The sequence below is a fragment of the Carassius carassius genome, chromosome 45 (genome assembly GCF_963082965.1).
Source record: "Carassius carassius chromosome 45, fCarCar2.1, whole genome shotgun sequence".
In the NCBI taxonomy this organism is placed as follows: Eukaryota; Metazoa; Chordata; class Actinopteri; order Cypriniformes; family Cyprinidae; genus Carassius; species Carassius carassius.
Window position 1 is genome coordinate 23,323,707 of NC_081799.1, and position 25,189 is coordinate 23,348,895.

At 39.0% G+C, this 25,189-nt stretch overlaps 1 protein-coding gene across 3 annotated transcripts in view; it reads left to right on the plus strand.

Moving 5' to 3' along the window:
• The first annotated feature begins 823 nt into the window (after positions 1-823).
• Positions 824-25,189, plus strand: part of LOC132127716 (cAMP-specific 3',5'-cyclic phosphodiesterase 4D-like) — a 244,931-nt gene continuing 220,565 nt past the window's right edge. Inside the window, exon 1 of one of the 3 annotated variants that reach the window (XM_059539760.1) lies at positions 824-917. Coding sequence is in view for 2 of the 3 variants with exons in the window: in XM_059539759.1 (XP_059395742.1) it covers positions 861-917 (57 nt within the window). In the remaining variant the exon portion in view is untranslated. The remainder of the gene's footprint in view (positions 918-25,189) is intronic. The other 2 variants (XM_059539759.1, XM_059539761.1) reach the window with 2 other exon arrangements.

The following is a 25,189-nucleotide window of genomic DNA, read 5'->3' on the forward strand; positions in this document are numbered from 1 at the left end:
AATTTACCATTACATTAGTGCTGATGAAAGAGACGTACAGAATTACCATTAAGACTGAATGCATAGCTGTGGCTGTGTGTATGCTTAGCACACGTAAATTGGCAAATACATAATTAAAAAATTGAGGACATGAAGACAATAAGGTGGAACAGTCTTGAAGTGTGTTTTTGAAAATGTCATTCAAACGTCACTGACGTTGGTTTGATGTAATTGACGTCAAGCCTTACGTGACGCACCTGGAGGCGCCAGCACAGCTGAGGAAGAGGGATAGTTTTCAACAGGTTATTTATTATTAAGCACTAAGATGCACAACTGGTCCTTCAGAAATCTTCTGTTTCGTTGTCAGAAAAATGAGCACACAAGATATAGATGATAACTGTTTTCTTGGAAAAATAAAGTTTTTTTTTCTTTTCTCAAGGTTGGCGCACGGAAGAGTCATTTAGAAAGCCGAATACACCATTTGACTATTTATTTATTTTTTGTCATTTGACAAATTTTTTTCTTTGCAATAAAATTATACATCTATTAATTTAAAGGATGGATAAATTAAATACAAATATTTTCTCATCATAAACATAAACTGCTGTGATCGATCCTAACCAGCGCTGAGAAAAGTAATAGATACCATGTGACCACGCCTTATACGTAAAACATTTTAAAATATATAATTTACCCGAGAATAGTGATATTTATTGATCTCAATATATATTTAGATGAAAATATATAGTGAAGTGCTAAAACTAAATTATTTTTTAGACCAATTTTATTTGACCAATTACGGACATGGTAAAGGCAGGTAAGCTCCGCCCATTTTCAGTTTGAGCGGTACATTTAGATTGTTTTGCTAACCGCCGCAATGAATGAGGAGCTCGTTTATGAACGATGGCCAATTATTAATATATTGGACCCCACAGCTCGTGAGTAAGCCATGTTAATCAATTAACTTGCTAAGCAGTGAGTGAGTTGAATGTTGAAAGTTGAATGTTGACGATTTGGCGTGATCTTGGATCATTTGGTTCTTCGAAGCTCATCCCGGAGCTGCTGTCATAGCAACAGGTCCGTAAGCTTAAACCTGCTCGGGAGCAGGCTTATTTCATGTTAACAGGATTAGATCGCTTCTTTTCAATCAGAACTGATACTCAAAATATGTCTGCTACCACCGCTACTTTATTACAAGTGTATCGTACTGATCCAGGGACAATAATTTAAAATAATAATCATTAAAAATATTATTTAAAAAATCATATAAAAATGCTGTGTAGTCCATAACAGCCTACTATAGACAGCCAGTTTTACTCACCGAAATATTTATTTGTATTAAAAGTATTACTTCATAATTGTATTAGAGTCTTACACACATGCTATACAGATAGAGTCGTGCATGATTTTGAGTGATGACTGCTATTATAAGAGTGGCTTGATGGAGTGCAGGAGATGCAGATAACATGATATTGACCCTTGATATTGAAACTTTCCTTAATGCTGTCACGTAACAAATCTGTCCAAAAATGAAATGAATAACGTTAGATAATTTCTAAATTGAAATAAAAATGTAAAGACTGTACAACTATTATAAATTGCGAATATAAATAATTGGGAATCATGAAAAAAATTCTAATAAAATAAAAACATGCATCTATTATCTGTTTCATGTATCTATTATAACATTTATGTAGTTTTGTTTGCTTGGCTGTTTCCTTATAAAAGTCCAGAAATTTGTCAAGTTTTTTGTCGGGTGTCATTTTAAATTATATGACGTCATTACATTGCCGTCTTGCCACCAGCCAATCGCTGCACTGCTGATCATGGTTTCGAGTATCGATACATATCCCCTTTAAAGGGATACTCCACCGTGTTTTCATATTAAACTGTTTTTCCCTTAACTAAGACGAGTTGATACATACCTCTCTCGTCTCAGTGCGTGCACTCAATCGCTTTGGCGCGCGGTGACACTTTGAAAGCACTTAGCTTAGCCCATTCATTCAATATGGGCCAAGCAGAGAAGCTACCAAACACCTCCACGTTTTCCCTATTTAAATACAGTTACTCGCGTAGTGTAACTCGACCTAGGACGGTAACACCAAACAAAACGTTGCGCTTTTCTAAGCGTGTAAAATGGATAAATATATTGTATGGCGGAATACCATGGCAAGTGCTTGTAAGTACTTCGACTTGGTGCAGTAATATCTTCACTCGTGAAAAATCCTCTCACCAGCACCCGCTCCCCCTAGTGAAGATATTACTGCGCCAAGACTAAGGGTGCTTCTCAATTCATATTTGTGCATCCTCGTTTCCTTTCCTCGCTTCCTTTCCTCGTGTCTTAGCTCCACCCTTTCAGGATGCGAGGGAAGGACGCAAGGAAAAGACGTGAGGATGGAGGTTTTGAATCAAGTGAAATGATTTATCCTCGCTCCCTTCAGTGTTACTTCAAAGTGTCATCAGCTGTAATTAAAGGGATCTGCCCTTATGTTGTTAAAGTTTGTTAATTAAGACATTCATAATAAATATTAATAAAGCAAGATGCCCTGTTTGAAATATATGACATGCATGGTTTATTTGAAGTGAAAAGGTAAAATATAAATAAAAATTGTTACAACAGATGTGAAGGGGGAGGAGAATTTATACGTGCGTCACGTTAAGTCGATAAAATACTTCCGCATAGGATACACCTGTGTATCCTCGCTCATCTCTCCTCATGAAGCCTCCTCCCTCCTCGATCCTCGTCTCCTCGTGGTGCAATTAGAGAATTGAGATGTCCTTCAAGATGGCTGTGTTCGATCGGTTTCGGGGTCATAGGATGGAGGACGGAGGAGCGAGGAGACGAGTAGGGATATTGAGAAGCACCCTAAGTGCTTACAAGCACTTGCCGTGGTATTCCGCCATACAATATAGTTATCCATTTACTTTAAAGGAGTATCCCTTTAAAGCCAACAAATGAACGCGCAATTATCTCAGATAACTCAATCCAGCGATACTAATCATACACAACAGGTGTGTTCGAAGAACCCAATTAGCCGGATCATGATTAGCACGATGATATCATCTTGGATGTGTCATTTGATCTTGGATGTAATAAGCGACGTACGAAGAACGGGCCCCAGAACTGAAAAAATAATGAGTGTTGTCAAACACCATCTCAAAAAAATCTCATGTTACATACATAATTGTCCCGCCCCAAACTCAAGCCATTTATTGAGCTTTTTTTTTTCTAGGCGTGGCTTATTAAGTTCTCTAACATTAACGTTAGTTAACTTAGTCATTCCACAGACCAAAATGTCATCAATTGGAAGTTCACCGTGCTTCCTTTTAATTCCACAAATGCTCATTAAAACAAGTGAACATGGACACTGAGAAAGTTTTGGGCCTGTTGAAAAACCTGTCACAGGTCATTTCGGACCATTGACCGTGTACCATTCATTTGTATGCCTTAAATTTGCTTTTTAATACATTGCATGGTTGATTTTCTGTAATGTAAACCTATTCTTTTTTTTGTGTAGAACACTGAAAAACTGCCATTTTCCTCTAGCACATATAAAGAATTCAATGCTATAATCAAAAATTTATCTTTTTTTTTTTGTGGCAGCCAATTTGGTCCAGCATTAAAATATCCTTATTTGTTGAGTTTGGCACTGTACTTTCACAGCTGGAAGGTAATCATGGTCCCGATGTTTAGTAGATCAAGACTAGCGAACTATAGAATGGACGGAGACACAGCAGCTGTTTTAGGATGCAGTTTGCACCTTTCAGAGGAAGTTAGCCTACAATGGTTTAGTTGACTCAGCTTATTAATTGCTGGTTTAATTACTTGAACATGAATCAATGCATGTCAAAACATTTCATGACGTCTGAAATTCAAGGTGGAAAATGATAATGAAATACCTAATTATGGCTGTTTTTGAAGTTAGAAACCTTGACTAATGCTATAAGTGGACTACAAATTGTAACATGACCTTTTTCAATGATATTCTTGGTGACTTCTTATGTGTGGGCAGCGGCCATGATCTTTGAGATTGTTTGGAAACAGTTTTTTGATCACGTTATCCACCATTTGTAACAGATAGATTCTTGAATGCATGGCCAGCACATCATACTCTTAAGGGAATCCATTAAGGTCAAGGCTTTAGAAACAATATTCAAATTAGCACTTAATATGTAACTGATTGCTAAACTTTTACATTCCCTTTACACAATAGATTTCCCCTCCAATTGTTTTGTACGAACAGAAACTGTGTAAACAATAATTGCTTTTGACATTATACTACTCTCATATCTTTAAGCCTTTGGGCTCAGAAAACAGACCTCTGCTCATAATTTAGTGAGCTATTAGATTGAATTTGTAGTTTTCTGAAGAGTCAGAGGGGTAATAACTATGTCAATGGTACACGGCACATATCACATTTTCTCATGCCTTTCAGAACCCTTTGTGAGCTACAGACACGTAAAAACAACACCCACTGGCGCTCAAAGCTCGTCACTGTTTTCTTTGGGATAAGCAGAAACGCGTCAGCACAAGTTCATGATGACTCTCATAGATTTCTTTTTTTCCTGACGAGCTGTTTTTAACCCATTACCTTGTTGCAAACAGTCACATCTTCTTTGCTCATTTCATGAGATGAATGAGGTTACAGTAGCTCATCCCCTGGGATGCTCAAAAGCAAGAGCACAGAGTTTTATTTTTTGTTGCAAAAAAATAACTTCATTCCTGGCAGCTCTTGGACTCTAAACATGCAGTGGTTACAACTGTAATGCTTACACCAGCTGGGTTGCTTAAACACGGACATGTAGCCTGTTTTGCATCATGGTTTGCATTGATCACAATCATAGTGTGCAGAATATTTAAACAAGGATCAGTTCCTTTGCTGCATTCCTTTGTTTGTTTGCAAGAACCTTATTTGGCCAGATTATACATGTGAGTACTGCAATTCTTTTAAGCCAAAACAAGATACTGATATCAGCTGACAGGCCACACTCATGTTGTTACTAAATAAGGCCGATCTGCATCAATATAATGGGTTTTGTGACCAGGCAAATTGTGTATCACAATGTTGTTTTTTGCTGTTAGTGGTCCCATTGCATGTGATTCAATGGAAATGAGCGAACGCAGTGAGGTGTGAAACACACAAAACACTACATTTGGCCAATTTTGGGAATTTAGAAAACAGCCTTCATCGTGGACATTGTTCTTTGTTGTTTGTCTTTCTTTATGACTCCAGGTTACATGCTTAAAGGTCACTGGCAAATGAGTGTTTGCTATAACTTTTACACGCTATTTTATTTATATTTACCAGTTTTATTAACTTTGTGGTGGAAGGTTAATTTCCCAGAATGTGCTGCATATAATCAGCATTTGATATATTTATATATGTAAAAAATATTTTGCATTTTTTTTTTTGTATTTTATATGATATTTGTTATATTTTGATTGTAATGTGTTTAAAAGTAGTCTTTAAAAAATAGAGTGATCAACTCGGGTGAACATTAACCATTTGAAGTGATTTTGTGAAGTGGTTGACTGAAAAGTTTCTGTATGCCAGGTTAATACCCTATCATTTCATAAGCATTGGATTGTCTGGTTTTTTTTCTGTTCAACTAGTCCTTGTGTCTGATGAAATTCCTTAGTTTTTTTCAGAAGAGTCAGTCAGGTAGCCATTGAACACGGACTTCAATGTAAGTTTTATTGACAGCTCTATTGAACTCTGCCCATGGTCTTCAAGATTTTCCTAACTTTGAATGAGGGAGCGGCCATTCAAACTACACTGACCACAAAAACTATTTGAGGCCTCAGTCTTCCCAAGCTCAATGATATCATTGTCAAACCGATTCCCTGACTGCTTCGGCTTCTGAATCCTCATCGATGAGGCATGTGATCCAAATACCGCTTGAAAAGTGTTGCAGGCTGGTTAAACCTCAGAGAGGTGTGGTGCTGCTTGCGTTTGCATAAACAATAGAGTGAATGAACGCTGTGAGGTAATAGAGTGCATTGTCAATGGTTTAGTAGGTTGTTCAGAGTTTTCCTGAGCTGAGCTGCACATGCAGCCTTGTCTTCTCCTTCAGCTAGTTGGAGCCAGATCTGCTGGTTTGGAAGGGGGTGGTGGGTGTGTATTTGACACATCATTGGCTTGGGCTGCACATACAATCAGTCTCATTTTTGTAAACCAGCATGTAATCAAGCGTTGGGCTGATAACCACGTCCAACACACAAGAATTCGTGCATGTTCTTTTTCTTGGAGAAACAAGCCAATGCTTGTAGATGTCCAGCAGTCTTTTGTAGACTAAAACAAGTTTCTTCTAGTTCATTGGGCATTGGTGAAAGCACACAGGTGAGTTTCTTCACTGTCAGTCTTTATTTCGTCTCACGAATGTTGACATTTGAATCTCTTCCAACAGGCAAGTTGAGACGGTCGCTGTTGAAGGATCTTGTTTCCTTGTTGTGGTAGCGATTGAAGTGTGCAGCGTTGGCTTGGTATCTTGAAACGTAACGTCAGCTAAAAAGTGATGGACTTGTACATCATTTAAGGAGACCTTAGCTTACAATGTTGGTTTCCTCTAAGGTTCCTTAGTGGTTGTTAGGTTTGGCAAATTACACTTTGCTTTTTAGGTCTTTTGGGATCTTGAGAACTTTTAATATCCATGCATCCAAGGTTTCCTTTTAGTGGAAGAAGGTTCTTTAGAGTATTAAAATGTTCACACTAAACAATGGACTTTAAAAATTTTTTTGCTGCAAGCTTCTTAAGAAGGTTCTTAAAACTTGAGCCTTTATTTTCTACAGTACTTCATGAAAGAAGATTCTGCAGTGGTTCTGAGTTCTGCTGAAAGAACCATTTTTGGCTGTATTGGGGTCTTGAGTTGGTTCTCTGGACATATAGAAACATCTTTATGCATCATTACAGGTACTTTGTTACTGTTGTGAGCTGGTGATCATTAGCATTTAGACGTAATTTATTTAATTTAATTTTATTTCAACTGTGGTTCCCAACCCTATTCCTGAAGGCCTTCAAACACTGTGCATTTAGCATATTTCGGGAAAAAACAAATATGTTTGTCTGAATTTTGCAGCATACAGTAGGTTTGTTTGTAAAGCTGTTACAGGCTATGTTTTTCCCTGATCTTATAGATCAGCATGAAAATTGTGAAATGGCAACAGTTAGTCTTTGAATGAAACTAGAGCAATTACAGCATTCTGAGCAGTATTCCAACTTGTGTCATGCTGTATCCTGTGTATATGTTATGTCAATATATAATACCTTCTTAAAAATACCTGATTGATCCATTGCAAGAGTGTTTTTTTTCACAAAGACGTCTCCAAAACCTTTCATTATGATCTGTTTGCATGCATCTTATACCCTTTGTACCGTCTCCCTGGACATTTTGACAGAAATCTTTCTTGTTTTGTATTTAATGTAGATGAACTTAGATTATATGTGATTTAGTATAATAAAAGGAAGTTATTTGGAAGTTACAAAAGTGTTGGACAAGAAATTGATATTTAAATTGATATATATATATATATTTTTATTGGCTGCAGGCAAATAGAATGTTTTGTATATAATAACTACTACACTGCATGTAGCATCTGCAAGCGGCCTAATTACAGTACATGCACATGCATGCCACATATGTAAACAAGTCGCTCACAGATAAATATCCCAAACGTTTCATGTGTTGTCAGGAGTAATTATCAGTGAAAAACTTTCTCTTCAAATGTCTTGAGGTGCTAGTGTCTGTGATTTCACATTGTTTATTCTGTGTCTGGTTGCAGCCGGCGTGTTTCAAACACAAAACCTGAAGCATTGATTACAATCCAGATAAGATCGTTCCACAAAGCTATCATTACCCGGTGCCATGTACGAGAGGGAGTTGCATTTTTTTTAGCTTCACAGATTGGAAAAGCCTGCATCAGTTTTTCCAGCATTTGTTTCTTCAAAATAAAGCATCCGGTTTTGACAGTCGAGCTCCACTGAGAGATTATGGGTTGTTTCCTGGAGGCAGAATAAGCATAGTCCATAAAACATCTGTTGGAGGAGTCGTGGGATTGTGAGGTCAAATGTCTGATTGGAGGAAAGATCACAGCTTTGTCTCATTTGTCTCTGATCAGTTACTAAGGCCAAGATTATTGGGCTTTGTAGCACATCACAGAACAGTGATCTGTCTTTGTACAGAAAAACTCTTTTTGGAGGTTAGCAGGCTGCTGTTTTCAGACTCACTGTTTCTTTCAGATTTACCCATCATCCATCAGGATTGGAACTACAAAGATTGTTCGTCTGGCCAATTTAATCATTTGCAACTTCAATTAGCCTAATCTTTGATATCAAATCACTCTACAGGGCTCCAGACAGACATTTTGTGACCACTTTTTCTGCTGGTGCAACTAATTTTTGTGTGCGGTCACACTTGCGCGACCACCAACTCATAAGCTCTTCCATTTCTGTTGCATTTGAGACACTTCAAATGGCAAACGAAATGAAAGCGAAACTAAGTTTAAGCTGTACAGCACCGACCGTTTATCAGCTCGGATCACGACACAAACAAACTTGTCCGAGCTTAGAACAGCTTTACTCTGGAGCCAAAGTTGATTTCGCAACACTGTTACTGCACAGGTGCAACAGTGCTGCGAGATCCATTGAGAGTATTTCACTGCTTGCATCCGGTGTAGACACAGTGTTAGGAATCATTAGTTTTTTCCCTTTTAAGTATTCACGCTTTGGGCACACCCCCTAATTCCACTCTTATTAAATGTAACATTATTTTTTCTAGCATATGGAACTGACAACTTCAGTGATTATGTGTGATTTAATAGCTATTTGAAGAAAAGTTTGTGACTTTTCTTATTTCATACACAAAAAAGTTAGCTGGCTGCTGCCAACTTTACAGACAAAATACTATAGAACCACTGATCTATAATAGAGATTATATATAGATAAATCAATAGAACTCATTATAATCAGTGATTGCCGGCGCAATATCATGGTGTCTATCATCGCCGATGGCTTCGTCTATCGACTTAATCCTACAGGTCTTGACATTTGGGCATTGGAATAATATAATTTATTGGCGTCAAACTGCTGACTTTTTTATATTATCGTGCTTTTTACATTTTATTTTATTAATGCTGATAAATCAACCACACTTTTCCTCGGAGGCTTACCTATTGTTAAATACAAATAGAATATTTAATTATTATATTTAAAATGTTTATTATTTTAAATGTTTAAAATGTTTATTTTTTGCTGTATTTGTGAAAGCTATATTTCTGTTAATTATTTTCAAAAAAAGCTTACTTTATTTTGATGGTTCATTGTAGGCCTTATTTTATATAGATGGTTTCAACGGCAACAACATAAACAAACGTTACTGTTTATGCGTGCTTTTGTGGCCCTAACTTAACTTCCGGTAGATTTCCAAATAGAATCAGTAACAGTAACAGCCAAGTCCCTCCAGAGTAGATATTTTTTGGATAACAAATAAAATATGTTTGCTGCGCAAATCAGGTGGACTTAATGAAAATGCAAATACATTCTTTGCCAGCAGGAGATGCTTTAAAGCGCGAGAAATAGAGGTTTCCCCAGTTACAGCTGTAAACAAAGCAGAGCTACGCTCCCAAACACTGCGTTATCAGGCATATAACATGCAAGTCTTCCTTCATAAATAGTGATATAAAAACACCTGTGTCTCATTTTGATTTTTAAACATATAAATGTAAGGAGTTTTTATTATTATTATTAAACGTGCAGTACGTGCTGATGTTTATTCAACGAAGCCTTTTGGAAAATCGATCAGTTTTAAAATTGTGGCGAGTCTCCACAAATAAATAAATGTATGGGAAACACATCCCACATCACAACCACCTAAGCCCAACTAAAGTGTACACATCACTTTAACTTTAACTGCGTTTGTAGACGGCACCGCAGCCAGACAACACAGACCGGAAGTTAACCTAGGGCCAGGCTCGTGCGCCCGATGAAACCATCTATATATATATATATATATATAAAAAAAATAATTAACTGAAGTTTTCATGTATTTTTTTGGAATCCCTAGATCAAATTATATATTAAAAGGAATTTGCGAAAACACCATTAAACTAAATCCTGTGTTATATTTTCCACATCCACGAGTCCGCTAGTGTCCGCTATGGTATGCGTGACATAAAATTCGTCATCGAAGAGGCTCTGCGCTGACATCCATGTGCCTCCCATTTTTTGTGACCAGTCAGTAGGCTTCAAAAGCACCAATTGCATATGTGCAGGCTGTGTGAAGAAGCCTGTTGCTACTTGAACCTGTGCAATCCGTTGATTAAAAGAATATAAAGACAGCCAAATGTGCAATAATTCTGGGCAATTGTTTGTTCACATTTTTTTTTTGGAGCAGACCATCAGTGTATGCTTTCAGTAGTTTAAACACAAGTAGTCCGTGTCCGTGTACGTGTCACACTTAACAGTGTCAAAGTGGGCTTGATTAGGTGTGATTGTACATGAAATTGTGGAGGTGGTTTGGCACATAGACTCTGATTAAATGAATGATTTTGCATTTTTAAACCAAAGTGACAGGTTTTAGAACTTTTAAAAGGCTTATTTTGCCTAGAGGGTGCACCCTACTGAGAGAAACCATCGGATCTGAAACTCAAAGCACATGCAGGCGTCTAAATGAGTGTGGAGGTGATGGGCGTTATATCACCTGAAGTGACGCACGTACCGCTGTAGAAAAGGTTTTTGTGTGGTTTAACGGTCTGAGTGAATAGGGAATGGAGAGCCTCATTATGTAATAACGCCAGCCAAACAGGTTTAAAATGAATTCAAGACTGTTCCTTCCCTGATTAGTTGAGTGTTTGGAAAATAAGCTACTGCCTGGGTTTAGTAGCGATAATTTTAGGGATAATTTTGTCGTCATTTACTCACCCTCATGCTGTTCCAGTATGACTTTCTTTCTTCTCTTGAACATAAAAGAAGTTTAGAAGATTGTCGAGCTGTCAAACACCAAAAAGTACAAACTGCACCCCAGAAATGTGGCACATATGACTCATGGACGTCTTGGAGGCTTCAAAAGACATGACATTGAGTAAAATGGTGACAAACTGTTTGCATGGACAGTCTCCTTCTCCGATGTTTCCGAAGAATTCTTATGAATAGTTCACCCAGAAATTTTAGTTTTTATTTTATGTTATTTTTTACTGTTCTACTCAAGAAAGAAAAATCACCTACATCTCGGATGTAACAAGGGTGAATAAATTAGCAAATTATTTATTTTGGTGAGCTATTCCTTTAATTTCTCAGATTGCTCATATTTTCAAAGAAACCAAGGTTTGCAATAAGAGTCAGAGATCTCAATATAATAAACACAACAATTTCTCATCTAATTCCTCCAAAAGCAAATGATCTGAGCTGCTTTTATAGCTCTAAACTCATACGAATGGAGAAAAACATCCAAGACAAAGTTAATACTTCAGCTAAATATGAGAACTCCATTAAAACTAATGAGCTGCGAAAAAGAAATAACATTTTCATCTGGTTTATTTAAAAGAACTCAAATCAAGCTAAAACTGTATTCTTTTTCTCCAAGACTTAAGTGATTGACTGTGATGGTATCTTGACAGCTCTTGATTCCTCGGTGCTGGCAGACTGATGGTGATTTGTATTGAGACGGCGTGTGATGAGCATCGTTCCTTTCAATCAGCTTCCAGATCAGGCAGACACCAGCTATTGAGCGTGATTTCACACGGCACACATTTTTCCATGAGATCATTCTTTATATTGTGATGAAACTGTACTGCTGGCAGCAGCTTGATGACATGATCCAATCTGGCTGCTTATGAATCAATATCAGTGATTAAATTCCCAGTGGAACTGATTTTGAGGACTAACTGAGAAGCTGCACATTCAAGAGAAATGGATCCGTAGAGTACCAAACTTCATTGGCACCATCAAAATGAGGATTTTCTTATTAGACGTGAGCATTTGGCAATAACCGAGCTCTCAGGGTGTTTACGATTTTCTTGAATTTTAATATAGTTAATTATTACTCATAACAGTAGCTTAGTAATGGTGAAGAGCTGTTGTATGGTTGCAAAGGATAGAATTGCTCTCTGCTTGCTTATTTTTTTTTTTTATAATGCTGGAAACGGTTTTCAAATGATTATGATGATCTGCCCAAGCCATCATTTATTGTTTTTAATTTTGCTTCGACAATTTATGTCATCATTACACATGTTGAATTGGCCTCTCTCCAGTAATAAATCTGTAATCGCGCTGAAACATGACTCACTATGCTTAACCCTCTGGAGTCGATTAACGCGGATACGCGATTACGCGATATGAGTCATTTTCTCCTGATAACCCCGAAAAGTACTTAAATTACACTTTCAGTTTTAATCGTACAGATAAGAGCAATATATCAATCAAATCTGTAAAGGGTCTACTTCTTTTCGGATACAGACATAATAACAACAAAACTTTGTGCATTTATAAAATAAACTAGCTTGAGGCTGGGAAAGAACTGATCTCTTGTAGCTCAGCAGGGACACCTGTTGGAATCACCCATAAAATGTGCTCAAATGGGTGTCTTAAGATATCACACCTGTTGTGTGAGTCTATAAACAGCAGAAAAGCATCTCTTGTGTAGCAAATCAGAAAATGTGACCAATCAGAGCTTCCTCTTTGCCTGTCAATCAGTTTGGTAGGATGATGTGTTTTTGAAGGACAGGATTTTGGAACTAGGGTGTTTGGTCTAGTTTAGGGATGTGCACAGATAGTCGAACATTCGAATATTCGTTCTGCTCTAATTATTCGATAAATAAAAATGATATTCGAATTTCGCAAAAAAAAAAAAAAAAAAAGTTCATAATAAAACCTAATTTGGTCACTTTCTTTGATTCTCCACGGCATATTTGAAGGTGTAGGCCTATGCAAGCTAAAAATAATTAATGAATGATTAAGGGGCCATTCACATATCGCGCCTAATAAGGCGTGGAAAAGGCTATGCGCGCCGCTTTCTCCTTCTTTCCAAAGCGCTCGGGCAGAAGCGCTCCTGAGGCGACGCGTTCTCTCCATGAAGACGCGGAAATTTCAGCAAAGGATAAATGGATTTGCAGCACAAAAAAAAAATCGCGTTCAGTAGCTCTGCTACTAAATTTATTTCAAAATGGCAATCCATATACAGCTATGATCAGCTGTTCCTTCATCTTGGCTGAGCTTTCAACGTTGTTATAGGAAAGGATGAAGCTGAATGTTTAGTTCTTGTCACATGACCTGCGGTGCGCTTGCGGCACTCTGAAAGTTGAGATGTTTTTAACTCGATGCTGTGCGGACGCGCCTGGAAAAAACGGGACCGCGTCGCACCGCGTGCGCATCGCGACCGCGCCGCTTCCATTATGAGCGCGCATACCGCGCGCCTACATTGGAAATAACGAACTTGAGCATGCAAAAGACGCGATATGTGAACGCCCCCTAAAAGAACCGCGGTCTTCTAGTACTTCAAATATGCCGTGGAGAATCACAGAAAGTGATCAAAGAACATTGTTGCAGCATCTCTCAAGCAACGAATAAACACAGCTAACTTGGAGAATGCAGTGAAAACTCCTCTTCTCGCGTCTGCCCTAGACCCTCGGCACAAACATCTCAGGTTTCTCGATGAAAACATGAGAGAAGTAAGAAAAAAAAAACTTTTTTGAACATTATCAGAACATTTTCCTTGATGCGAGTGGTGCGGATGCAGTCGCCACGATGAAGAAGATGCAATGCCACTCGTTGGAAAAGGCTGAGCCAGTTCTCCAGCGATGATTACAGAGAGTCCAGCCGAGACGAGTGGGAACAGTTCTTGCTGGAACCATGTATTCCACCACATGAGGATCCCATTCAGTGGTGAAACGAAAACACGAAGCGCTTCACAAAACGTACTCGCTTAGCACACCGTTATTTGTGAGTCCCGCCAACCTCTGTGCGTCAGAGCGCGTTTTCTCCGCGGCCGGCCTTATTGTTAACAGGCTAAGGAGCCGACTTTCCCCCGATCATGTTTACATGCCCGTATTTCTTAACAAGAACATTTGAAACAATAGAAAAAAGAGCAAAAAAGATTTGCTGACAGTTTAAAAGTTAAGTGTAAGCTACATTCTGTACAATAGCCTAATTGCTGCAGGCTGCTTTACGTTTTTTCTTTGTTCACTTTTTTTTTTTTGCTTTTAATCTGTACTTTTGTTTGTTTGCACGCATTGTTAAAGGTTTTCAGCTACAAAACACGATGTGTAATGTTCAAGCTTATTGTAAGCTTGTTCGAAATGACGAAAACAAATGTTGCTGAAAAATAAGTCTGACTCATTAAACTTAATTTAAATAAACGAATATTCGAATATTCGTTTTTTGTGAGCTCAAATATTCGAATGTGATATTTGTGGAAAACGCCCATCCCTAGTCTAGTTCAGTAAAAGTACGTTTGTAAAAAAAAAAAAAAACCAAAAAAAAAAACCCTGTCAAAATGCACAGATCTTTTTTTTCTTGAAACCATTTGAATTTCTTTACCCTTATATGGTGGATAGAAGTACCTTAAAGGTAGTGGACAAAAGCATGCACATCCCGAAGGCTCAGGTGCAAGACAAAAATAAGGTAAATCCAAACAAAACAAACTAAATGTCCACACACTGATATGTGACTGTTCCAAAGATAAAAAATTCTTCAATCAATAAAAATTTCTTTGGAGCAGTCACATATCAGTGTGCGGACATTTTTGGTTTGGATTTACCTACCGAAAAGAAAGCACTCCATTGACAGCTTTCATACCCTGTGCTGCAAATAAAGATTATTGGAGTGTTTTACAAGAAAATACTCAAAATTATAAATGTGTAGCATTAAAAGTACAATTGTTTATTGTTCAAATTCAAGTCCAGTTCATCTTTCATTTATACAGTTAAATAACATAAGGCTAATGGTTTAGGTCAAAGACACTACTGGTGAAAGGTCTCTTTTTGTTTTTATGGTCGGTGAAGTGTGCACTTTGCATTGCAAGGTCTAAATAAATTTGTAAAAAAGTAAAAAGGTCTGACTTTTTCCCTTTGGAAAGAGTGCAAGTGTTACGTCCCCCTCTGTGTCTAGGGGTGACAAGGGGAGTAACATATGCTATTTAAGAAAAATTAACAATTGTGTCGTTGAAACAAACTAGTGAGAGAGAGTTGACTATCTGTAATCCCAGCACTCACACTCATGGAAACTCTTCAAGATTTTATTTACAATGTGAAGTCTTTGTACAGCATTAAAGGGTAAGGGGAAATTAGAGGTTTAACAATATGGATAATTCAAAAAGAAAGAATAAGACGCTTGTAGCTTCAGGAGGGGGTTAAGGCCAAAATAACAAACAAAAAAAGGGATGCTAACTGAAACAAAGTAATCAACTTACCTAGCAAAGAAAACATCAAAATCAACAACATGTCTCTTCCCTGACTTCACTGTTCCACAAAACCAGGAGAAAAGCATACGTTGATAAAATAAAAGTGGCACCCACCTCCTTACTGCGTCTGCAGGCAGAAGAAAAAAGAAAAACACATTTCTAATCACTACAGCCAGTACAACAGGCTGTCTTGAAGATACACTACAGGCCCTGATCACACAATAGCAATCAAATACAACAGGCTTTCTTAAAGCAGCACAACTGCTTAAACCACCAACTGGGAAAACAGACAAGCCAAACTCTCTCTGGTGTTGTGTCCGTTCCCTCGGTTTAAATACAAGCTCCTCTCCACAGCTCTGACGAGGAACAGGTGACATCAATTAGGTCTTCTGCGAGAGGACAGGGAGGAACAGAGGAAAACCAGCAAAAACTACAACTCCCAACAGGATGTCAGGCATCAATGAAGCACAGTTACATATGGAGTTAACACACAGTATTACCAGCAACAATGACATACGTCTTAGGATGTAACAGCAAGTATTCAGTTTTACAGTATATTATTTCCCCCCAAAATAAAATTTTGATAATAAAGTACAATTACTTTACATTCTCGACTTGTCTTGGCTTGAGCTGTTGTTGAATCTTGCTTAAAATAATAAATATTCTGCATTAGGTAATATGTAAAATCAAATGAAATTGATTTGATGTTCCTAATCCCACCTAGATCTGTTGTTGCAGTGGGTCCCAGATGTATATACTTATGAAACAGTGTTCTCCAGTAAGCTTTCTCTGTTGTTCTATATGATGAGGTTATTCCCTCAGCAACTCTAGTAATTTTAGATACTGATTGGACCAGGTTGTATTTCAAACCCCAACTTAGTTGTCTGAAAATTGGTTAATTTTTAATATTACAGTTGTGAGAGATTGTGCATCAAAATAACAAACCTGAAATTACATAGTATTATATTGTTTCTCCATGCATCACAATATTGGATTTGTTAGGTTCATAGTAGTGTCAGACAGCTCACAAATGTACTGCCTACAGTCCATTCACTGACCGTCTGACTGCACGCATAACTGGGAAGCACTTGCAAACATGCCAGTTTCCAATCAGATTGCATTAATTGTTATGCAACTTCCTGCAGTCTGAGTGCACAGGTCTTTATCAGTCTGCATAGCAACAAAGTTGTGTTAAAGTTACCGGACTGCAGCACTGAACACTTTTGAGGAAGAACTAATCCAGATTTGCCAAAGTTTGCCAGGTTAGTGGCATCAAATCTTTGAAAGATATTTAAGGGATGATTGGTTTGAGGCATTAGGAGCAAGTTAACTAGATGGGCAGAACTGTGAAACAACCTAGGAAATAATCCATATTTAGGTAGCTGATGCATAACATTAGTCAATAAGAGGATTGTAGGTAAAAGGGACAGTGCATGGTTTAAGTGCTGTGAATTGTCACTGTTTTGTCACTGTAGTTAATTTTAAATGGTGTGACAAAGGTATTTTTAGAAGTACAAATATTCCATGTCATCCCTTAGTCTCATTTATGATGTTTGTAGAGACAGAAATTCTGATTTGAAGCCTACAAACAGTGCTGTCAATTGCCTTATTTCCATAATGGTCCATGATGATGCCACTTCTTTCCATACTGGTACATGATGCCACTTCTTTCCATACTGGTCCATGATGCCAGGTCAGGAGGCAGGAAAATATTACAATAATATTGAAAAATGTACAGCTGAATGTCTGCCAATGGAAAATGCTTTTGCCCCCATATTGATGTAAACTACAATTTCAAATGTTTGGGGTGTGTCATACATGTGTGTTTTTTTTTAAACAAATAAGCTTCTTCTGCTCACCATGGCTGCATTTATTTGATAAAAAATACAGTACAAATTTTGTAAAGATGTGAAATATTATTACAATTTAAAATGACTTTTTTATATAAATATATTTGAAAATGTAATTTATTCCTGCCATCATAATTGAATTTTCTGCATCATTACTCCATTCGTCAGTGTCACATGATCCTTTAGAAATCAATGCTGATTTGCTGCTCAAGAAACATTTCTAATTATTATCACTGTTGAAAACCATTGTGCTGCTTCATATTTTTGTGGAATATATATGATGACATTTTTTATGGATTCTTTTTTAAGAACAGTATTTATTTGAAACTAAATCTTTCGTAACATTATAAATACTAGGGCTGGGTAAATAAATGTATTTTTCGATTAGCCGTGAATTGATCTTTTCCGGTATATATATTTCAGCACACATTTATAAAACAAGATTTGATTAACGTGAATCTTATCATTACTCATCTCCACTAGATATCACCCTCTTATTTACCTTGCGCGATGTTACAATGGAAAGCCTGTCATTCATTCAGCACTTATAATGGTGAAGATACTGTTGATGAGAATCAAGAACAAAGCCATTTGCATGATTCGCAATGCTCAGGTGAAATGCTATAGGATTACTGTTAATCTGCGGAAGCATTTTATATAATTTCCGCAATCAATGAATGAATGGCGGATGGTGCGGCTCATTGTTTTGTTTACTAACGTACACACATACTAAAGCATGGACGACGCTTGCAGTGTTTTCAGCTTCTGTCGTCTCACTATGATGAAATGAATACACGAATATCATCTCCAGCTGTTCTGAGAGTCACTTCATTAGCATTTTACAGTTTTATTTGAGAAAACACCCGTCATATCACATACAGTACAGAGCAGCTGCAAGTTGCTTATGTCCTTATGGCAACCTGTCAAAATAAAAGTTTAGTTTTAAGTTAAGAAACATCAGAATATATTACTATTTAGCAGTCTTAATAATCAACGCTACTACTGTGATTAAATCTTTATTTTGAAAGGAATAATCACATTTGTTTTTGTTTTTAAATTTAACAGTAAACCTCTGTTGTGCAGCACTTTGTTTTATTTTGTAATTATTTTTATTTATTCACCATTTGTAAACTGATGTTTACTGTTCATTTTTAGAAATATCAATAGCATTTGTATTAAAACTATATTCACTGAATGTAATAAAAATAAACCAAGAATAGAATGGAATCGAGAGCTTGCGAATCATCGAGAGCTTGCGAAATGAATCTGGATATCTGAATCAATACCAAGCCCTAGTAAATACTAATAGGTTTTTGTTCAATGGTCTGCATAAAAGTATTATTTTCATAAAAAAATCTTATCCCATACATTTGAATGGTAGTGTAGTTACAGCAGGTGCTAATGAGGCCATTCCTTAAATCCTACTTAGAAAAAAGAAAAATTAAACAACTTTGGCGCGTCTGTAACTAAAGGCCTCACAAGGACACCTGTATGAGTCTCACTGATGCACAATGATGTCAGGAACAGCTTCCAAGTAACCTCCCCCCTGAGAGAAATGTGCTCTGGATTATGTGTCTCACCCGTGTGCCCTAAAATTCCATTCAGACGGCTTAATATCCTTCATTATTATTTCTGCCCCCTGGTTCATTTTCCATTTAATATCAGCGCCTGTAGCAGTGAAACTGAATTAGTGCACTCTAATGGTATAAAATCCCACAATTAGCCGAGGACTTTTTGAAGTGATTTAGAGAGTCTTCAGGGGCGCAGGGTTGGTTTAAAGAGTGGTAGGTGATCGCAGGGACTCTGCCGGCAATGGATTTTTATCGGTTTTCGAAATAACCCACAGTGACTCACAGCGCTGAAGTGTCAATCTTATCTGTATGTGACCGTGGAAGAACTTCTTGTTGTTGAAAAGAACTTGACTTGTTACTGTAGTCAGCTCAACAATTTCCAGCCCCACCCACGCAGATCTCACTTTACATCACAGGCAATTGCAGCGAGAAACCTCATTGTGACTTAAAAGACATGTCATGACAATCAGCAAGGACTTTTCATGTTTTGTTTTCTTCCACCGCACCCATTGTGTGACTGTCAGCAAAGCAAAACGAATAATTTCCCCTTTGTATTGAAAGTGACTGTTCATCACCAGACTTCTCGTTTCAGTTGTTGGACCATAATCTATAATTTTTAACACAGTTATTCCGTTTACCGAAATAGCCAAATGTCACCAAAGCTCCGGGACATTGCTGTTCCATGGCTCTTAATTCATGGCTTTTAGATCTCAGTTGTTGTTCATTTAATTATCAACTTTGTCTTGGATGTCTAAAATCTTTTATCCGGAGAAATAAACTGGCAAACGTGAGTCAACAGCTGACATAACAGCAGCCCAGATTATTTGTTGAGAAATGTTTGAGTTCATAGTGAGATTGCACACGTTGAGATCTCTTTTGAAATCCTAAAGGAGAAATATCATGCGAGATTGCGGTTTATTTTTCACATCAGGAGAAACATTTCATAAGCAGGAAACTTTAAAGTCAACTTTAAATGGACCTGATTTATTAAAAAAAAAATTTTTTTTCATCTTAACATTGTGTCACGGTTGGTAAACCGTGATCTCTGGGTTTTGCACCTTGTGGGTGAAGTCTGTGTGTTACGCGTCAGCACTGATTAGTTTGTGGGCGTCTCTGTTAATTGTCATCAGCAACAGCTGTCACTCATTATTCATCCCTATATATTGGCTTGTATAGCGTCTTGTGTTCGTGAGAGCATTGTTTCATGTTTGTGACCTATGCTTTGCTTTCTTGTGTGTTTCTGCGTTGGATGTCCGTGTCTCCCCGAAACCTCGTCCAGTCTACGCAACCCACCACCAAGCAACACCACTTACCTTCAGCTCGCTTCCCCACAGTTCCTGTGTCACCCTCTCCTGCTGCCAACTCACCTCCGCCTTCCGGATTCATCATTCATCACCACCATCTTGGACTGTGCGTTCCTCCCAGCGTTATTTGTGTCTCAGTATTGTATTGTTTCATTGTCTTCATTAAATCTCATTAATCTCGCACTTGCTTCCTGCCACTCCTTCACCCAGTCATTACAGAACGATCTCACCAAACATGGAAGCAGCGAGCACCACTTCACTGTCTGAATTCATTCACCACAGCGTCAACCGTATGGATCAGCAGCAGGAGAGCATCGTGAACCTCTCCCCCAGCACCTCATCTCTCTCACTGCGCCCACCGCACCGCCTGCACCGCCCGTCCCCCGGGAGACCTCGCAGGACCACTTCCGGCCAGAGCCGCGACTTCCGGCGCCAGAGAGTTACTCCGGTGAGCCAAACTTTTGCAAGACTTTCCTTAACAAATGTTCCATGCATTTTGCATTGCAGCCCCGCACCTTCGCGACAGAGGAGTCCAAGGTTGCGTTTGCTCTTACCCTACTCTCTGGCAGAGCCGCCTTATGGGGGACAGCGGTGTGGGAGAATCAACATCCGTGTTGCGCCTCGTTCCACTCCCTCTCCGAAGAGATGAAATGGGTCTTCGATCGAGCCGCGGCCGGCAGGGAGGCCGCTCACCAGCTCTCGGACCTTAAACGAGGAAAATCATCAGTGGCGGATTATTCCATTCAGTTCCGTACCCTGGCGGCCGCGTGCCAGTGGAACGAGGCGGCCGACCGTGTTCAGAAGGAAATCTACCTCCCCGAGCTGCCCCCAATGCTCAATGGCCTAATCGACCTGGCACTCCGGGTGGACGCTCGGATTAACCGCCTGGGTAGACAAGTCAGTCATACATGCCATTACAACGTGCCCGCAGAGTACTTGGACCTGAAGGAGGTGTTCAGTAAGTCCCGTGCTGCTTCTCTTCCTCCGCATCGTCCCTACGACTGTGCTATAGATTTAGTGCCAGGTAAGTCTCCGCCTAAAGGCAAGCTTTACTCTCTTTCTATTCTGGAGAGGGAGGCCATGGAGAAATAGATTTCTGATTCCTTGGCATCGAGGTTCATCCGCCCTTCCTCTTCTCCAGTGGGGGCGGGATTCTTTTTTGTGGGTAAGAAGGATGGTTCTTTGCGACCTTGTATTGACTACCGAGAGCTGAACAACATCATGATAAAGAACACCTATCCGTTACCATTGATGTCTTCAGCTTTCGAGAGGTTACAGGGAGCATCCGTATTCACAAAATTGGATTTACGTAACGCTTATCATTTGGTCCGCATCAGGAAGGGGGATGAATGGAAAACCGCCTTTAACACCCCTAGAGGGCACTTTGAATATTTGGTGATGCCGTTCGGGCTCTCCAACTCGCCAGGGGTTTTCCAAGCACTCGTTAATGACGTGTTGAGAGACATGGTAGATCAGTTTATATATGTTTACCTGGATGACATACTGATTTTTTCTTCATCTCTCCAGGAACATGTTCAACACGTCAGACGATTGCTCCAGGGATTACTCGAGAATGGGCTTTTTGTCAAGGCAGAGAAATGCGTATTCCATGCACAGTCTCTCCCCTTCCTAGGGTATATCGTCTCGTCCGAGGGAATACGTATGGTTCCTGACAAAGTTAAGGCTGTGACAGATTGGCCATCGCCAGATTCCCGTAAAGCCCTACAGCGGTTTCTGGGGTTCGCCAATTTTTATCGATGTTTCATTCGTAATTTCAGCCAACTAGTCTCACCTCTGACGACCTTGACCTCCCCCAGTAAAGTGAAAAAGTGAAAGTGAAAGTGAAGTGACATTCAGCCAAGTATGGTGACCCATACTCAGAATTTGTGCTCTGCATTTAACCCATCCGAAATGCACACACACAGAGCAGTGAACACACACACACACACACACACTGTGAGCACACACCCGGAGCAGTGGGCAGCCATTTATGCTGCGGCGCCCGGGGAGCAGTTGGGGGTTCGATGCCTTGCTCAAGGGCACCTAAGTCATGGTATTGAAGGTGGAGAGAGAACTGTACATGCACTCCCCCCACCCACAATTCCTGCCGGCCCGGGACTCGAACTCACAACCTTTCGATTGGGAGTCCGACTCTCTAACCTAGGCCACGACTTCCCCACGACTACGCCGTTCAGGTGGTCGGAGGCAGCCGAGACTGCATTTACCAACCTCAAGAGCCGCTTCGTTTCGGCTCCCATCCTTGTAGCCCCTGATCCCACACAGAAGTACGTGGTGGAGGTCGACGCATCAGAGGTAGGGGTAGGAGCAGTTCTTTCCCAACTTGCTGCCTCGGACGATAAGATGCATCCCTGCGCGTTTTTCTCTCATCGTTTATCTCCTGCTGAACGCAAATAATGACATTGGTAACAGAGAATTGTTGGCCGTCAAATTAGCTTTAGAGGAGTGGCATCACTGGTTGGAAGGGTCAGGGGTACCTTTCATTGTTTGGACCGATCACAAGAATTTAGAGTACATTAGAACTGCCAAAAAAATTCAATTCCAGGCAGGCTCGGTGGGCACTTTTTTTCGGTCGTTTTGATTTTACTAGAGCTGAAACAACGAATCTATTTAATCGATTAAAATCGATTATTAAAATAGTTGTCAACTAATTTAGTCATCGATTCATTGCTAAATAACTTTTATTTGCCGTAAGCGACTCATTTCGTGCATATTTCAAATCTGCGGTGACCAAAGTGTGACTGTAATGAGCCACCGGAGGTTTTACTCAGCCAGTACAGCAGGAGAAGTAGCGAATAGCCAATAGCTGGCCTCGTTTTATGTCACATGCTTCCCGAACCGCATCTCTGCAGCATTCAGCGTGATGTGGGAGTACTTTACTGTGAGCCTTCAAAAAAGAAGAGTAACCTGTAAACTCTGCACTACTGAACTGTTTAAGGGGACGTTCACATATCGCGTCTTTTGCGCGCTCAAGTTCGTTATTTCCAACACCGCACCACATAGAGTTAAAAACATTGCAACTTTTCAGAATGCCGCAAGCGCACCACGGGTCGTGCAGCCTAATTATGACTGAATGAGAGAGGTAAATGTTTAAAGATATTTGAAATGCACTTTTTTTCTAAGTATTCACTGTTCTTTTTCACACAGCAGGTTTTTTGTGTGTGTCCAATTTTTTTTTCTGGACAACCTTCTGATGGATTTTACTTTAAATTGTGAGTTCCATTCAGGTTTCATGCCATTGGCACTTTTTTCGAAGGATTGTTTACAATTTCACAGCAAAAGCTATAAAGCTGTTTCCCAGTAAATTATAAAATACAATGCACTGCAATTTTATTCTGTTTTATCCTTATTCTTCATGAAAATATGTTCTGAAAGATTCCTTAATAAGCTTTGTTCGGGATGTTAAACTACTTTAGGAGCTCTAAGGACTGCCATGGTGAAAACATTATTTGAAATCTACTTGTGAAATTTGCTAGAGTATGGGTCAGTGTTCTGATTGCAGAAGAGTTCGACAAAGGATTACTAACACAATAAAACAACTCCAGGTACATTTTTGATGAGGATATGACCGTGCAAAATGGTTAAAATCTCTTAAAAATCTATGCTGAAAGATAAATACCATTTATTAATAATTTACTTGGGGGAAAAATGGGAAAAACTAAAATATAAGTACATAAACCGATTAATCGATTAATCATAAAAATAATCGACAGATTAATCGATTATCAAAATAATCGTTAGTTGCAGCCCTAGATTTTACCCTGTCGTACCGCCCGGGTTCCAAGAATGTCAAACCCGATTCTTTGTCACGTCTTTTTGATCCCTCCGCCCGTCCGGTGACTCCCGAGTGTATTTTACCTGAGAAAATAGTCGTCTCAGCACTCGTATGGGAGGTCGAATCGAAGGTCAAGACGGCCTTAGAAGGGGTAACGCCTCCGCCCGGTTGCCCACTGAATCGTTTATTTGTGCCGGAAGAGTTACGGTCCGAAGTTATTCAGTGGGGTCACTGCTCTAACGTTGCTTGTCATCCAGGGATAAGCCGAACCAAGGGGTTAAGGCCTAAAAAAAAAAATTGTTTGGTTCCGGTTTCCGACCGACCCTGTCAATTTATGTGCGACCCAAATTTATTTTATGAGACTGGGGAAGAACAGTCTTTCACACATCGTTAATTAAATTACAGTTTCCTTTAAATGCTGTTTTACACTTAAGTAATCCGTTAAAAACCATTAAGTATTGCATCAAAACCCTTTAACTGTCAATTCCTAAAGTGAGCTATAACTTAAGGTTTGGAAATCGTAACATTAAGAGAAACACGGGGGGAGTCAACAATATATCGCGGAACAGAGAGGGCACTGACAACATGCTGACAGACAGGACATTAACATTACCAGCTTACTTTTAATATGAAACAAAGTCTCATTTGGTTATTTCACCTTTCAAATGTGGTCATTTTTTAAAGAAATGTAAACAATAAATACCGTTTTGTGGCTCTTGAATGTGTCGAACAGATCGCTGTAAGTTAGATCATCAGTTAAAACTGATCGTCTCTTGCTTCTAGTTAATTTATAGCATCAAAATCAAATAAACCACATAAATGAACATAACAAAGAATGTTGTTTGACTACAAAAAGATGTCTGTACACTCCGTTTTTCAAGTTCAAATCCTCCATGTTAATCTACTATGAGATCGCCTGTCAAACTCCCGCAAAGGCTTTTTGTGTGTGTGTGTGCGTTTTGCGTGTCTATGGCAACAACAGACTTTAAACGGGAATACAGAATCACTGTCGTAAAAGTACCGGTACACACATTTAAAATCAGCGCGCGCGTGTGTGTGTGTGTGTGTAAAACTGCCACTGGAGAAAAAAAAATAAAAAATTTAAAAAAAAAAAAATCCCTACCGACCAATGACCTCAACTGACAACCAACCGGAACCAAACTTTTTTTTTTTAGGCCTAATTAAACAACGATTCTGGTGGCCACTTATGGCTCGTGACCTCCACGATTTTGTTTTGGCGTGCTCAGTTTGCGCCAGTGGTAAGTCGTCTAACCGGCCTCCTGAAAATGTTGAATCTTAAGG